Below are 17,171 nucleotides of genomic sequence, written 5' to 3'. Positions count from 1 at the left end.
TTCAAATTTTGGTTCTCACAAGAAGCTGTGGGGCGGAACCATTCTATAACAATTACAGTTCTTTATTCATTTTTAATTAATTTAATTGCTTGGTAGTGAAAAGCATCGTGGATACAAAGCAACAATAAGTTTACAACGCCAGAATAATGCAGATTTTTAAAACACTAAGGAAGCTCACTTGGCAAATCCGCCTAATCAATGAGCCCCAAATCTTGCTCTTCAGTACAACCCTCATATCAGACAAGAACACTTACAAATGAAAGCAAGGCCAAAGTTAGTATACTAGGAAATTCTGTAGGGCGCCTCCTGTATATCTACATCACTGCAATGGAGACAAACAGAAGAGAACAAAATTGTGGAGGATCCTTGGTATCTGTTCAAGTATGACACTAAGTGTTAGAGAAACCACCATCTTGTGTAACTCAGTTTGTGGATAAGGTACTAGATGGCATAAGTTCCTTTTCTTTTTTTACTTCTCATGAAATTCCTTTTTGGGAAGTATGTCATGCCTCCTAAACCAGAACTTGAATCTCATGCCTGCAACAAAAAGAACATATATGAACTATTTGAACTACCAACATTGAAGTTTGAACCACTTCATTCTTTCCAAAATACACAGAAAGGAAAGGTCCTTCCATTCACTTGAATGATATCCATATTGCTTGACCTTGATATTAGCCTAAATAAACGTTGATTGAGGCACTTTAGGAAGAAAATTCTGTTGACGCATTTTGTTTCAATGCAAATGGATGATTGATTTTATGTGGTGCCAACAATTGGTAAACTATCTATAAAAGCCAAATACAAGGAAACTTATGGTACAAGCAAAAATAATGAAAAGTACCACTGGACTTTCTCGAGAAGAACTTCAGCACCTCGTCAATGATTATAACCTGCGTCAGGTAGTCAGTTCAAATTTAGAATTCACACCAAAACACATAAAAAGGATAAAGATCTGACTATAAATAAATTCCTAATTTATAGCACCAGGAAGATGATTAATAAAACGTTTGTGAGACTCGTTTACAATGGAATCTCATGATAAATATACAAATTCCCCCTACGACAGTTATCAAGAGAACATTAGTAGAAGATGGTTTAAGCCATCTTCAGTTAAATTCAATTCCAGGCCATCAGGCAGATCAAGGAATTGAGTTACTTTCCTCCCTTTTAATGAATTCACAAGTAATTCAAGAAAAATCAGTAGGGTTAGTATACTACCAGTTTCACTCAACATAAACAGAAAAAAACGGGGTTGAACTAAGTTATAACCAATGAATTCATCTCTTTTCCTAACCTTGTGCGATCCAATTTTGAACTCCGACTTCTTATACCACCTGAGGTGACCTTATTAATTGAATCAACTAGCACACGCATCTCAGGTTTTATCTCAGGTTCCCACTGTTTTTTAAATGCATAGGCATCCAACCCACATATATGACAAGACATTCTTAGCTTAGTGTTGTGACTATATTCTAAGATCTGAATGTAGACTGTATGTTAATTTTATTTTAAGCTCATTATAAAAGCAGATATCAAAAGAGATCCGCGTATGGAAAGTTGCCAGAGTCAACACCAAATTTTCTTGTGTAGTAAATATGCTTGCGATAATACATACAGGAAATGAAAGATAGAAGACAGCAGTCCAATCAGCCCAAGATAAAGGTGTTACCTGCAGTGCAAATAGCACACCAATCAACTCCTAATGGAAACAGAGAAAAATAGTTTTGAATTTGATCAAACTGAAGGCAAAAAGGAAACTCTTACTGAGAAAAGAACGGATAATGGAGGCACATATAATATTAGTATGTGAAGGAACATTGTCAGGATAATTGATGCAACAAGCCATAAATTACTCCAAGGAGGGATAACCCTGAAAGATAAGAAAGGTCAGTGTCAATACACTTTCTTTATCACGAAAAGAGAAAGTGCTGCATACTTACAACAGCGATTGATTTTCACTCAGGTTATTCAGAGCGTTAAACATCTCAACAACAACAAGGACAGTCATTGACACTGTTGAGGGATGCCGATCCTCAAATATACTACATGGGTGAGTTGTTTCCCTTGTTGAGCAGGAGTCGAAATTCATCTGCAGTATATGTGGTAATCAGAATTCTGAAAGCAATATCCACAGACACATTAAGAGTTTGATCTGAGAAACTCAGCAGTCTAGTTCTGTACCGAGCACAACTTTAATATTAAAATAGTTATTCAAAGAAAAAGTGAAAAAACTCACCAGTTCAGAATATGGTAGCTTGGGACCTTCATTGGAATAAACATACCACCATATGAATCCTGCAACAGTGGCGACTCCTACATAAGCTGCATTAAAAAATAAAAAATAAAAAATAAAAAATAAGGTCATTAACCTAGATTTAAAGTAGAATATTTTACTCGGAAAAACTGATAACTAAACAATATAAATAGAACAATGCCGCATGCTTGTCACAATTGTCTGATTATGCAAACATGTTAAGTCAATACCCAATGAAAAGCACATTTAATGGGATGACAGAAAAATTCAAAAAGTTAAAAAAAAAAAAAGGAAAGACACTTTTACACAATTTCTCAACTTTCTAAAATCCAAAGATGAAAACTGTGAACAGTGAGCAATTTACCGGGATAAAAAGTCCACTTTCATTGACATTAAGCAGAACACAATATTAATAAGGAGTCAGCATAAAGGTAGACCAGCGCAGCTAACACAAGTCAATAACGCAAAGGATAAATCTAAAATAAAAAAAAATCTGCCTTAATCCATTATGAGGTCTCCAGAAGATAAAAATCATCATGCGATAAACAATAATATTTCAACTTAAGAAAGTCATCAGAAAACCTCTAATCAGTTGAAAGAGGGGAAAAAAAAATCCAGATAATTCACAAAGATAAAGTATCGAACGCTCTGATGGTATTGTAGCTACCTCCAATTACCAAATAACGAAAGAACAACCATCCAGTGACTACTGCTTCGCTAACCTGCATTTTCAAGGTGTGAAGAAGTGCATAACATGAGAAACTATAAACTTTCATTTTGCTCATCCAAGAAAAAAATCTAATTAAAAATTAAAATTTGATTATGTAGATGGTAAATAAATTTCAGATCGAGCTGTAAGAATTTGAAAAATATGTAGGCTTTTAATGCCAGAAGGATCTGTATGACAAGAACTCAGCCCACCATGAGGAAAAACCGAGAGAACACTTGCGTCAGAAACCAATGTATGATGAAGCAAAAAGTATCAAGTTTAAGCTTTATTACGTACCCATAGACAAACCATAGAAAAGAATGCATTTCAGGCTCAGTTACATGAAATTCAAAATTGCTTTCCTCCTTTCATCTCAGCAACCAGATGGAGGGTTAAACATAGTTGAAGAAAGAGGGTATGAAACAAATAAAATAATCAAAACTTTTCCAAGCTTACCACTAGCCTATGTATCAAGTAATACCTTACGGGGTTTGGCCTTCATGACATCAGAGTCTTGCTTATTAAAACCAATGGCCGTGGCAGGCAATCCATCCGTTACCAAGTTGACCCACAGCAGCTGGACCTAAAATCACAAAGATCATTTTTTTGGTGATAAATAAAGAAAGTTTTTTTTTGGGGGGGGGGGGGGGTTGTTGGCAGATCATCAGACCAGAAATATCTTTACTCCTGCAAATTGGGACCTCAATAAAGATGTAGAAAATTGGACAAATATTAACAATTACCCCAGAAGGATAAACTATTACTTTTTTGTGTACAACATAACAGATCAAATTCTTGCCTTATCACCAATGACTGTACAGCATCGATGATGTTACTTATGCAAAGCATTTAAACTTGAGTTGAATTGTATTCACCTTTTAGGCATATGCAAATATGCATACTAAAAATGGTATATATTTTAATGACATATTGACAGAATGTTAATGTTCCTTCAATTTTTGTGATAAAATGGAGTAAAAAGAAACTCAAATATTCACACTAATTAAACTCACAGGGGCAAGAGTATCAGGTATTCCAAGCACAGCTGCCACAAAAATACAAACTACTTCACCAATATTTGAAGAAATCATGTATCTGATAAACTGCTTTGTGTTATTGTATATAGCCCTTCCTTCTGCAACAGCCTGCACAGGATCAAAGGGTTCAAGCAGTTGAAGTTGAATGCCATGTATATTGAGAGGAAGGGAACGTCCTGCACTCTGTGTGTGTGTGTGTGTGTGTGTGTTGTGTGCGCGCACACCAAAACTTCAACAAAAGAGAGCAAATGAAGCTCCTTTGATAAGGATATGGGCAAAATGGCGTACCGCAACAATTGTAGCAAAATTGTCGTCAGCTAAAACCATATCTGAAGCACTCTGCAACTCCGACAATAAAGATAATATGAAAAATGATACGACAACAATAAATTTATATGTACTAGGCAAAAGCTAAGTCAACTACAGAACTTTGCCGCATGGCATCGAAATCTTGTTATGCTGCTTGTAAGTTGAAGTCTAAAAAATGCACAATTGATCTTCAGTGACCTTTAACTGAAAGTATTTAGAAATTAAAGTAAACTGATACCACACAGAAATAAAGCATGGGAAAAGAGTTTAGTAATTATAGCACCAAAGCCAAACATTACATTAATTTGCCAGGAATATTTAAGAAACCAACACAACTAACGGTAGAGAAAGAGAATGACAATAAGAGGAACACAACATTCGATTGACCGCACAAATTCCATAATAAACCAACACCACAAATGCGTCCATTCAGGGAAATAAGAGATATTCACTTAAGTTCTGTATTTTGTTTATATAATATGATGCCTGTCAAATGAAAACAGATTACTGTCCATGATGCTCTGCTGTGAATAAAAACGAAATTAAAGTGCTTCCTGGAACCAGTCATCTTACCTTTGCAACTGCTGTTCCAGATCCCATGGCAATTCCTATATCTGCTTTCTTTAGTGCAGGTGCGTCATTGACACCATCACCAGTCATTGCAACCTATAAAATTTATTTTGTGTGTTTAACAATGTTGGGGACAAATAAAGCACAGTGAGAAAGTTTAGAACAATGGAAATGACAATCACAAGACAAAATCCTTCGTGCATAAAATATAATTTCAAAGAACTATAGAGCATAAAAACTCAAATTTAAACAACTCCATCCAAATAATTCGGGCTCAGATGTATGCAATCCTGTTTGACCAGTCAGATTTTACATTCTAGAGATAGCTTCTTCTATATATTATAAATAATATTTACATTTTTGAAGACAGTAACAGAATAAAAAATGTGATGACTGACAAGGTGTACTCGTCTAATATTTTAAATTGTTGGTATAAAATTTACAATAACATTTATAATATGATATACAAAAATAAAAACTAGTACCAGTGCAAAATAACATAAATGCATCTCAAAAACACATAGTTGCTATTTTCCAGAATAAATTTCTGTATTTATAGACACATCTGTAAAGAGGTATTTATGGGTTGTTAAAATTCAAATAATCATTCATGGTTATTAAATTTGATCAACTTAAAAAGGGGGTTACATTAAAAATGTGAAATGATGCAAACATTACGAATTATAAGTACAACAGTACCACTTCGTTCTGGTTTTGTAAGGCCTCAACAAGCATTCTTTTATGAGAAGGTTCAACCCTAGAAAATCATTGAAAGGAAAAGAACACGTCAAATTTAACTCATATAAGTATCAAAAATGGAAAATTTCAACAAAGAGAAGCAATGAAATAAAAGAACTCAAGATTCCTTATCATTCAACATACCTGGTGAAAAGTGCCATATGCTGCAATGCCACAGTTTGCTGCATTGCTGGAAGTTCTTCAAACTCAGAAGCTGTATAAGAGCGACCAACGAAATCTACCAAGTGATCAAAGGCGCCTATCTTGTGACAAATCGATTCAGCTGTGGACTGAAGTCATGTCTCATATTAGAAACGCAAGAGTAAAGGGAAAAAATGGGGCTCAAAAGAGCCAGAAATTACATCAGTGATGATGGATTACCTTGTTATCCCCAGTGACAACTATAACACGTATGCCAGCAGTCATGCATGAAAGCATAGCATTTTTAACTTCCTCTCTTGGTGGATCAAGCATTCCCACCTTTGTCAATGAAAAGAAAAAGAGAAGGGGGGAAAAAAAGACTGAGGAATAACTTGGAATAATAGAAATAACTAAAGAACCATATATTCCTTTTAAGTATTAAGGCCTTATGAGATTGCTGTTGAAAAGTTACAAATTAACTAATTTCTTTCAAAAAAAAGGTTCTCGGTAAAAGTTTTTTATATTGCTTGTTTCACATTTTCTCCATTGCGGAGACAGTTTTTAAAAGCAGGTCGAAAGCCAAAAGCAACATATCAATCATAACCCAAATATATAACCATTATCATATTTTATATGGATTACGGACTTTATCCGAATTTTTTTTTGGGGGCTAAGAAGCAAAATATTATATATTACACTATGAGAGATGTACAAGGTTTGATTGGACTACAAATCCACAAAAACAAGGATGAATACAAAATACTCACTTGGTGTAAATTTGAGTGTTATTAAAAATAAAACAAAACAAAATGTGTGTGGACAATTTAAGTTCATGTATATTATAGTTAATATAAAATGTCACAACACTATAATAATAAATTTGCCAAACATATACATTTTAGCTTTTGAAACTCACGATACTCTCAACAACATTGTTTACTTAGCATCTAGTTGTTATTTTGTATTATATTGTATTGTGTTAAATTATGCTCACCCTTACCCAATCCATTAGTTTACGGATATAATCATTTAAATAAAAACACTACAATGACACAAGTCTTAGCATAAATACTTCAGGACTTTTTCAGTAAATATAAACACAGAACATGAGTAGCCAATTTAAAGTTGCTTTTTTTTCCTTTTAAAAAAAAAAATCTTCCAACAATTAAATTATTAAAATGCATTAATGTTAACAGTGAAACACTTTCAAAGACCAAACCTGAATATGATCAATTACCAAATGGGTTTTAACAGATCGCCCAGTCTCGAAAAGGTTAGACACAACAACCCTTTTTTATTTATTTTTTTCCCCCACCAAAGGAACCCAACAACATTTTTAATCATATAGTTTCTTGTTGTACGAACTTTTGCCAGGCCCACAAATAAGGAAGCATGTACATAAAATTTTGTTGCATTATGTGCGATGACAAGCATTTGATAAAACTTCATAAATTAAGTGTTCCATTTTGAAAAGAAAGCATACCAACCCAATAAATGTAAGGTCTTTTTCATCATCATAAGAGAGAGTTTGTCGATTTATGGGCATCTGTTTCAAGGCTAAAGCCAGGCATCTCAATGCTTCTTTTCCTGCAAGACTGATGCACAAACATGTGTTCACATGACAAAAAATAAAAATCAAATAACTGTACCTTAAACCACCAAACTTTAGAACTCATTAAGTTGGCATGAAATTATGCACAGATGCAGTTGAACATAAAGATTTAGGGGCAGGAATGAATAAAGGAAAAAGTATTGTTTTTTGTTCTCTCAACAATCTATATATATAGAGAGGAAATAATCAAAAACATATATTTTTAATAGTTTCCAAGCCGTGCAGAGCAAGAGCCCCCACCTGCCATTCAACCCTGTTAGGAATGAAGAAAGGTTTATAAAGGCAGTTATACTGCCACCAGGCATCTCATGCATGCTTTTAAATGAAAGGAAAAACAAAGAGAAGTGACACGAGATGCTTAAGAATACAATATGGAATTATCTAACCTGTTCAATCTTGATTCCAGCTCTGCTCGAATATTAGCAGTCATTGGTACAATGAAGCCATTGTCATTGCAGAGGATATTTGTACAACGAGATAAGACACTCTCTGGAGCACCTTTTGAAAACATAACACACATCTGCTTATGACTGCAAAGGACACTCATCATTTTGCGGTCGCGAGAGAATTCCAAAATAGAGACCTGCAAGCCATCAAAATTAATTTAGCAATTACAAGAGAATTCCAAAAGAGAAGCATGAAAATCATCAAATTTCTAGAACTTGTATGACTAGCAAGCTAATCTAGTGAAAAAGAATATAATGATAGCCATGCTGATTTAGTTTCAAAGTTCAATCTATGACACCATATTTAGAAGGTTCAATCTATGATCACTTTTCATGTTCAACCAATTTCTTTCAAATGAAACTCAAGCATGTACTTGGTCCTACGTGCTTTGAACCTAAGACTCATGGTTAAAAGCCAAATATGACACTAATTAACCCACTCCTTGGGTTAAGAGGATTAGTGCCAATAAAATTTAAAAAAAAAAACTGCCGAAACAGAAGATACCATTTGCTATGAAAAGCTCTGGTTCAGTCATGAATTCAAAAGGGATTTCATCAGATCCCTTAGCGACAAAAGGTCTGGAAACACAAATCCAGAAACCCTTTTAACCATTCTCTATTGAACACAAAATATATCGGGATCCATTGAACACAACAAATGTAATGATAAAAATAAAACAAGCATCAATTAATTTACAAAAGCAAACCTTTTTAAATTCAATCTCCCAATGATGATTACAGTATGATGCACGCTCATGCTTGCTAAGCATGTTCAAAGCAGAAGGCATGGAATCAAAACCAGGAAGGCCAACCTGTAAACACAGTAACACCAATATGACTGCACCCTAAAATGAGCAATTGCGATACCAAAAAAGGTAATAGAAGGGTGGGGGTTGGTGGGGGGGGGGGGGGGGAAGAGGGGAAAAACAAGTGTCCAGGAAAAAGGGAAAATAAGGATAGGAGGAAGATGAAATGAAGAGAAAGAATAAATAACAGTGGTAAGATTTGCAGTTTTTCACAATCGACAGTAGAAGACCTACCTTTTCTGCCAGAACGCGGAGAGCCACCTCAGTAGCCTCCCCAATTTTTTCATAGTTCCCCTTGTCTGGATTATATTGTAGCACAGACTCATTGCAAAGAGCTGAACACCTAGCTATGTGAAGAAGACAAGGCAACTGAGCAGGAAATTCAAGCTGCAAAACGATCAATGTCACACTGATGAAGGAACAGTGAGAGACAGAAGGATGGATACGACTCTTTTCCAACTTTCTTCAACTAAGCCAATTTACTCGAGAGGCAAGGCTGCAAGCAGCATATGGAAATAACAGATCATCAAAAAATAAATACCTGGATTCCACTGCTGTCGAAAACAACGCCCTCTGGTGCATACGTTGTTCCAGTCACACCATATTCAGCAATAATAGGACCTTGCTGTACAGAATGAACCACACATATCTGGGAAGCCAAAGTAGCAGAAATGTTAAACAAAATCATACGGTTAATTGCAATTAGTAAATACCATTAATCTTTTGAGTTTTGGAAAAAGTTAATAGAAGAAAAACTTCAACAACACATTTCTAAATTATTCAAGCACTAAGAAACAAGAATTAAAGAAAACAAGTGTCCATGAGGATATTCCACAATGCATGGCAACTACCAGCTAAAATCACAATTTGAATAGCAGATCTGAAGAAAGAAGACATAACCCAGTGGCATATAGTTCATAAATATTTTAAGGTTATCACCTTTGCAACAGACATCATATTAGTTGTCAGAGTTCCAGTCTTATCACTGCAAATTACTGTAGTGCAGCCTAGTGTCTCTACTGATGGCAAGGACCGGACAATAGCATTCAACCGAGCCATTCGCTTTGTTCCAAGGGCCAAACACCTGCACTTATGCCACCAGCAATTATGTCTATTTTGCTACATATATTTAAGTTAATTGTTTTTGTTACATAATTTATCGTATAAAACTTAGAGCACTAACGTTGTAACAACAGCTGGAAGCCCTTCAGGGATTGCTGCAACTGCAAGAGCAACTGCAATCTAAGGAAGATAAAGCACAATTTGTCAAGTTATGATATAAAAAACTAGATGAAGAAGATTTAATACAAAAACTATATAACATAACAAGATCAGATGCAAATTTGAAATTATTGCCAAGAATATGAAATACGGCATGATTGATTTACATTCTGCTTATATCTCAGGGACAAAAATTTGAGCCAATGCAATTCCCATTGAGAATATTGATAATTTAATTTCCCAATGATAAGAACAAACACTTCAGCGCTAAAGGCAGCCTCAACGAAATGATTCTTGGGAATATTCATAGGTAATTGTAAATGCATTCTTTAACATGATGTCCACTCAGAATAGACAGGACTTTCCTGGGATGTTAAGAATAGACTTGGCCTTGTATAATTTTATTTTATCTGTGCATCCAGTGAGTGATGCACAATTAAGGCCTCTGGCACATTCAAATCATCAACTTTGCTCATCAAAAACAAAGTTCAAAACCTAGGCCTGCTAGAGAATCAACATATGGCTCTTCAAGTTTGACCAAGTTCCAAAAACTACCCTCAAAAGTAGACATTTCAGCACAATAAGAAAAAGAAAATGTTAATCATCCAATTGAAGACAAAGGCCCATGCAGTAATCATCGAATATTAGACAACTTCAAACTTTGAACATAACTTTGTGCCAAACATCTTTAAACCAACCATCCAGGTATCAAAACAATGTAAACACCTACCTATTGCACTTGAAATCGTCAAAAATCATGGACATACCAGCAAATATATTAGACAAACGCAACAATATTGAAACATTCAGTAAGATGCAAACAAATATCTATCCAGAAAACATTACAGTGGATAAAGAGGATTTGGGAATAGTAGACTGTTATTATTATGTGATGGAGAAGAAAATAATAAGACCTCATCCACTGAGAACTACCTTGAAGTAATGAATTGCACCACGCAAGAACCCACCATGAGAAGGATCGCGGAAGTGACCAATGTTTACAATCCATACCAATACACAAATCCCTGCAATGACCTAGAAACACAGCAAATGTTCATAAATGCATAACACAGAAGTAATAGAAAATATAAGCATTTGCCTATATAAAGTAAACCTCGAACATTCTGAACACGCTGAGAAGTCAGTGAAGGAAGAAAATCTGTCACATGCTTAAGTTTAGCAATCTGAATATTGTACTAATGGATTAAACCCCAAAAATAAAAAAATAAATAAAAAAAAGAGGAAAAAGAAAAGGAAGGATAAATGAGTGATAGAAATGACAAAGAAAAGTCTTCCAATTTCTTATTACAGAATATTGTAATAGGCAAGAATACTCAGGAAATGCCAAATAGGTCAAAGAAGTTTAAAAACAAACTAGCAACAGACAGAGCAAAGAGCAAAGAGCGGTATAGTTATATTGAAGTCCAATATTGTTGAATTAGCATTGATACAAAAGCTTAAGCTAATAGAAAATGACTGCATGACTGAATTAGATTAACATGGACTTGTCATGTGGATCCAAACACACGTGTGGATCCGAACACACATTTTATTAGCAGAACCGAGGATGTAAAGACAAGATCTCTAGGTCAAACTGACTCTATTACAGTGTTGAGTAACCCCAAACTAAAGCTGTTAAAGAAGGGCGTAGCAAAAAATGGAGTTTCCTTCAAACTCATAGTGTACAAGTCAACTTATCCAGGCTGAAGGCATGAATAAGTACTAAATGCAACAGATCTTTTATCTGTTGCTGGCAATCAAATTCACAACAGTTCAAATCCAATGGAATAGAAAGCAATCCCTGAGTATGCTGGTCTAATTTACAACAGCCATAATCTCCCTATCATTTATAATTAGAAAACAAGCACTAGGGCAGATATTCTGCAATCACCTTAGCCAAAAAAGTGCCAAATTCATCCAGTTTCTTTTTTAAGGGTGTCACTTCCTGCAACAACAGTAGATATTAATTATTAGAATAGATATATAAAAAACAATTTTTTTATTACACTTCCCCTTTCTGATGGAATTCTAGAAAATCATGAAAGACCCCATGAAGAGGAAAAGATGGTTGTCCTAGCCATTGTATCTTATGCTATCATGACATACAATTCAGGCCTCTCCCGAACAGACAATAAATGATTCACACACCAATGCCTAAGTCAACACTGTATACAGCCAAGACATATCCCATCAGAAAAGCCTATCTATCTGACACAAATAGATTTCTACAACATCCATACCAGTTACCATATAAATTTCAAAGATCCCTTGATATGAGAACAAATACAAAACCTTTGAAGCAAGTTTCGGAGTTGCAATCAAATAGTACAGAATATTAACATAAAGGAACAACCAAATGCGAAGGAAATTTTAAAAGGATACTTCCTGCAAATGAAATACTAACAAAGAGTGAAATCCACATTGCTTACATCTTCTGTCTGCAACATTGAATCACGTATGCTGCCCATGGCAGTGTTTGCCCCAACTCCAACTACAACGGCTCTTGCCCTGCCCGCAACCACTACCGTACCCTGGCAGTCAAAATATTTTAGACTCATTTCTGAAAATTCCCATTTCTAAACAGTGAAACAAATATCCCCAATTAAACCCATTTCTAAAGGGATTCTTAGCATCCCTTCTGTCCAAAAACAGTGAATCATATCCGTTGGTTGAAACAAATATCCTGTTAACTCCTAGGAACATAAGCATAGCAACTGTATCTGAATATTCACAGCAACGGGATAACAAAACTTTTACCGAGAAAAGAATATTTGTCTTGTCCTGGTATACAGCATTTGTCGCTATGATGGAATCAAGTTCTTTTTCCACAGAACAGCTCTCACCTACCATTATTGAACCATGATCATGAGATGAACAAGAATTTTCATGTGCCAATTATTTTGCACTCACTTTAATTTCAGAATAAAAGAAGTACTTAAAAATAAAAGTGAAACAGTAAAGAGGTTATCATGCTTGCAAGTAATAATTATGCACAAAACATTTTTCACCTAAAATTAATCAAAAATGTCAAAGTATGAATATTGGATCAATCACCTTCTTTTAGGATGATTAGTGTCATAGTATTAGGCAGCATTGGCAATCGAGTTCAATTACAAGATTAAATATACAAAAGACATACCCGTAAGAATTGCTTGATCAACCCGCAACTGATTACTCAGCATCTCAATCATTCTCATATCAGCTGGAATCTTGCATCCCACTATTTGATTCGAGAGAATAAAAAATAGCCATAAAGGTCCTGTTACCATCTTCTGAACTTCTTACAAATATAAGTCAAATTAATTGCACATGATCTACTTACCATTAACTTCTACGATATCCCCTGGTACCAGCTCTGCTGCTGGAAGAATGGAAAAACAACCTGCAACAATAGTTTGCAATTTAGACTGTGATTGACAGAAAAATGACAGAAGTGTGGGTTGTTTTTTTCCCTTTCTTTTTTTTTAAAAAAAAAAAGATCCAAAAAGTGTATTAAATGATGAAGAAATAGGTGTCACATATCGTCCAAAACCTAGAGAGAAAAACCAAAAAAGTACATATAAATGTAAGGAAACATGATAAAGATCACAAATAATATGACAACAAACTAAAGAAACTGATAAATCCATGAAACCAATGTTGGATATGTTTGTGAAAGATAAAAAATGACAGAGTTGAGGAATGCTCTTTAGAATGCATGCAAGATAGTGTACAACTTGTGATTTTACCTCAAAATTTAAACATATAAAATAAGACATATATGAAAGCACTTCCAAAGATATCATAACTGCGAGGCACCTTTCCATTGATTATAAGGCAAAAGAGAGAACTAACTAAAAAGGGTGAGTTGACCGCGAAACAGTTTGCACAAAACCAACTTAAAGTTTAAACTAGATCAGAAGCATGCAACAGCAACAGATTCAAGCAGACTGAAGGAAGCAGACAACACCAGATGAAGAGTTCCTAATCACCATTCAACTAAACTTTTTGTTTACCGGGGTGGGGGGGGAGAGGGTGTTGAAGAACAGCAATAACAACAATTCAAAGCATTAAGTAACAACATCATCATAGTGCTTGAAGAATCATTGACTTATTTCTATAAATATGGGTTTACCATTTCGCAGGACAGTTGCAATATCAGCTTGATAAGCACGCAGTTCCTACAAAATGAGAAGGAGGATACAATTTCCACACCAAACTAAAGAAGATTAAAATTGGGAACATAGAAATTTCCAATACAAATAATAAAAGTAACAGAACTAAAATCTAAGTTAAGTTAAAAAAGAAAGCTGCTATGGTAATCTATCTTTATGTTCAATGGTACATTTAAAAAGAAAATAGTAATTCATTGTTAGTTTGGAACTTTCTACTTCAGAACTAACCTCAAGGGCCTTTTCGGCATTTGTTTCTGTAATTACCCCAACTGCTGCATTGGCAGCCAATATGAGGAGGATAACCTGTAGAAATAATGACAAAATCAGTAAGGAAAAATATAGAACATAGAGTGGAGACCAGCATGTAGACATGAACTTAGGTAACAGTTAAATTCATATATAAGTCACATCTATGCCGGTCAGGCACATGCAGAACAGGCATGCCAAAAGTCCCTACAAACACCAGCACATATCCAATCATATCAGCTTGTTTTTTGTGTATCATGAAGGAAGAAAAGATCATGCATCAGATGAAAATAATTCAATAATAAGTAGCAATTTCAAGCCTGGCCTACTTGTTTTTCGTCAGAGTCTTCATCTGAGAAATTAAAGTATCATGCACCCTTTTCCACCTTCCCGAACAGGATAAATATATCAAATTCATCACATAACAGAAATTAACTATGGAAAAAAAAAAGCAATTAGGCACCAATAAAGCAAGAGACAATAATCAAAATTTTGCCAATTTCAGCGCTGAGATGCTTTTTGAAAATTAAACCCTAATCTCCAAGTTAAACACAATCATAAAGATAGAAGGTGTAAGTGTAACCCAAGTAAGCAGCAAAAAGGAACAGCATGAAAAGCCAAGAGCAAATATCAAAACTTGCATGTTAAAACACTTGTAAACAAATACATCTGAAGTATAAAACATTCATTTTTATGTTAGTTAATTTCTTATTAAAAAAATACTTATTACTGTAGACTATAAGGAAAAAAGCACAAGCAAGCAGCCAAATATCTTACAGAAGGCTCAAGAAACGCTGTTAAGCCAGTCTCTCCATTAATCAGAGCCAAAAAGAAAGAAATGACAGCAGCAGCAATTAAAATCTTCACAAGCAAATCATCAAATTGCTTTAAAACCAACTTCCAGAATGCAGTTCCTGAATTCAGTTAAATAAGAAAAATACATAAGATTTAGCACCATAAAGTGTATTTAACAGGACAGAATATTTTGAAAAATATATGCATGTAAGTTTTTAATTACATTGAAAGGAAATCAAGAGTTCTTATGAATGAATATTATTGTCAAAGCAATGAAGAAAATATTCAGAAAGAGATTAGCAAAGTATGTGCCATATGCTTACTCTTTTCTTGAGGCAGAACTGTGGACCGGAAAAGATGCATGCAAGACAAGAAGAAAAGCAAATTAGAAGAAAAATAAATTGGAAGGAAAACTAAATGTTTGTCATACACCATACTGTTTTCCAATTAAGCAATTGCAAGAAAACTGACTCATGATAGGATGAAGGATACATCATGTATTTTTGGCATCGCACAAACAGAAGCAGATGGATTAAAATATACACTTATATTAAATTTTCTACGGACCCAGAAAGAAAAACACAAATGTGTATGAGAAAACAAGAAAATGTAACTTAAGATACACATACACCATCTGGTGGGATAAAATTTTGGTACTTAATCGAATCACTGACAATTGAGAGTAGCAGCATATAATGCAGTGCTTGATTCTGTATTGGTTCAGTTAACTTTCTCAATAGTAACATTTAGAGTCGGGTCGAGCAAAGAAATTAGAACTATTACAGACACTCCCTGCCAGTGTAACAATGCTTACAACCAAGTAATATTATCTTGCATTCACGAAAAATTCTGCCAAAGACAGAATCCCATGGGAAAACATACCGTTTTTACCGTAAATTCTAACGTGCCGCGCCACCTGCAAACAACATATACCGAAGTGAATTATTCCACAATAAGTTTCAATAAAAATCAATAACATGCAGCCAATTCAACTTCAGAGCTCAAAACAAATAATTATGATAATAAGAATGAATACCTGTGAATCAGTGAGACCTTTGGTAGGGTCCACTCCGAAAAAATCCAATACCTGATGAAACGAAACGATCAATTAGCTTGCTTCAAGTGTATCGTTAAATTAAATTTTGATCGACTTTTTAAGTGCAAATTTGTGGAGAGAAGTGAATTACCTCAACAACAGATCTGGCGTACGCGTCTTCCATTGAGAAATGAAAATCTTTGAATCGGAGAACAAGAAGCTACCAAGAGACTAGTTAGTTTAACATCCTATTCGATTATCATGTAACACTGATCAGTTGTGTCTATTTTTCATCTTTTTTTCCTTCCTTCGCGAACTCTTGAGATCTACCTTGTATGTTGGCTGCGTTTGTATAGTTTTTAAAAAAGTTGCGTTTATTTAAGCAGAATTTTTATTAATAAATTTTTTTATCAATAAAGTTTTTATTAAAAAAATTTAGTTATATAATTATTAATAAAAAAATTTATTAAAAATTATAAAATTATTTTAATATGTAAATTTTTTAAAATTATATTATAAATAAATAAAATTATTAAATATATAAAAAATATTTTAATATTTTTTTTAAAAAAAAACTTTATTTTTAAAATTTTAATTTTTATTAATAGAGATACAATAATTTATTTAAATTTTAAAATTTTTATTAAAAAATAATTAAATAAAATAAATTTTGATAAAAATTTATAAAATTAAATAAATACTTATAATAATTAAAAAAAATCGTATGAAACATGCACTAAAGAAAGTTAAGTTGGGGGCTTAGGCTGCAGTTCAGTTCATAACTCTTAAACGCTCAATTGCCTTGACGGCACACTTTGCACGGGAGACAGTGTAAAAGTGACTCGTGGACTGGCCTGTACTTTGGGGTTTACTGGAAAATTTGATTGACTAGAAGACAATATTTTGGACTGGGCCTGTAAAATTTTCAATCATATATTAAATTAAATTAATAATATTTTCATTATCATGGCAACATAATATTTTTAATTTATTTTAACGAATATAAGAAGTTAAGAACAATAGAGGAAAACACACCCACTTGACCAATGCAGTCCGTCATCGATGATGACAAAGTAAATTTTTTTATGAACTGT

At 34.0% G+C, this 17,171-nt stretch overlaps 1 protein-coding gene across 3 annotated transcripts; it reads right to left on the bottom strand.

Annotated features, from left to right (window-relative positions):
* Positions 1 to 41: 41 nt before the first annotated feature.
* On the bottom strand, positions 42 to 16,442 carry LOC102630320 (calcium-transporting ATPase 3, endoplasmic reticulum-type). Of its 3 annotated transcripts, none has more exons than XM_006472255.4 (34): positions 16,229 to 16,442; positions 16,078 to 16,128; positions 15,924 to 15,957; positions 15,365 to 15,382; positions 15,024 to 15,160; positions 14,229 to 14,303; positions 13,961 to 14,006; positions 13,169 to 13,228; positions 12,986 to 13,066; positions 12,604 to 12,689; positions 12,276 to 12,377; positions 11,738 to 11,791; positions 10,780 to 10,881; positions 9,809 to 9,867; positions 9,565 to 9,709; positions 9,167 to 9,274; positions 8,860 to 9,012; positions 8,527 to 8,631; positions 7,760 to 7,956; positions 7,245 to 7,356; positions 6,002 to 6,100; positions 5,765 to 5,910; positions 5,582 to 5,639; positions 4,886 to 4,978; positions 4,292 to 4,342; positions 3,980 to 4,111; positions 3,448 to 3,549; positions 2,925 to 2,979; positions 2,240 to 2,325; positions 1,944 to 2,092; positions 1,768 to 1,873; positions 1,619 to 1,672; positions 845 to 893; positions 42 to 537 (listed from the first exon to the last, which is right to left on the bottom strand). In XM_006472255.4, the coding sequence occupies exons 1-34, from the start codon at positions 16,259 to 16,261 to the stop codon at positions 470 to 472; spliced, it is 3,006 nt and encodes a 1,001-aa protein (XP_006472318.2). In that variant the 5' UTR covers positions 16,262 to 16,442; the 3' UTR covers positions 42 to 469. The 3 variants fall into 3 exon arrangements, with proteins under 3 accessions (XP_006472318.2, XP_024952176.2, XP_024952178.2); XM_025096408.2 differs by having other exon boundaries at positions 2,240 to 2,298; XM_025096410.2 differs by lacking the exons at positions 42 to 537; positions 845 to 893; positions 1,619 to 1,672; positions 1,768 to 1,873; positions 2,925 to 2,979 and having other exon boundaries at positions 1,956 to 2,092; positions 2,240 to 2,298.
* Positions 16,443 to 17,171: the final 729 nt, after the last annotated feature.

This window comes from Citrus sinensis, chromosome 5, assembly GCF_022201045.2.
Source record: "Citrus sinensis cultivar Valencia sweet orange chromosome 5, DVS_A1.0, whole genome shotgun sequence".
Taxonomy (NCBI): domain Eukaryota; kingdom Viridiplantae; phylum Streptophyta; class Magnoliopsida; order Sapindales; family Rutaceae; genus Citrus; species Citrus sinensis.
This window is presented reverse-complemented; position numbering and strand designations above follow the sequence as displayed.

Bases quoted from the DNA above. Each gene is read 5' to 3' on its own strand.
- LOC102630320 (XM_006472255.4), bottom strand. From the start codon at position 16,261: ATGGAAGACGCGTACGCCAGATCTGTTGTTGAG. The intron at 2,980-3,447 runs GTATTACTTGAT...TTGAAAATGCAG, and splicing joins TGAAGGCCAAACCCCGTAAG to GTTAGCGAAGCAGTAGTCAC. The intron at 1,673-1,767 runs GTAAGAGTTTCC...TTTGCACTGCAG, and splicing joins CATTATCCGTTCTTTTCTCA to GTAACACCTTTATCTTGGGC.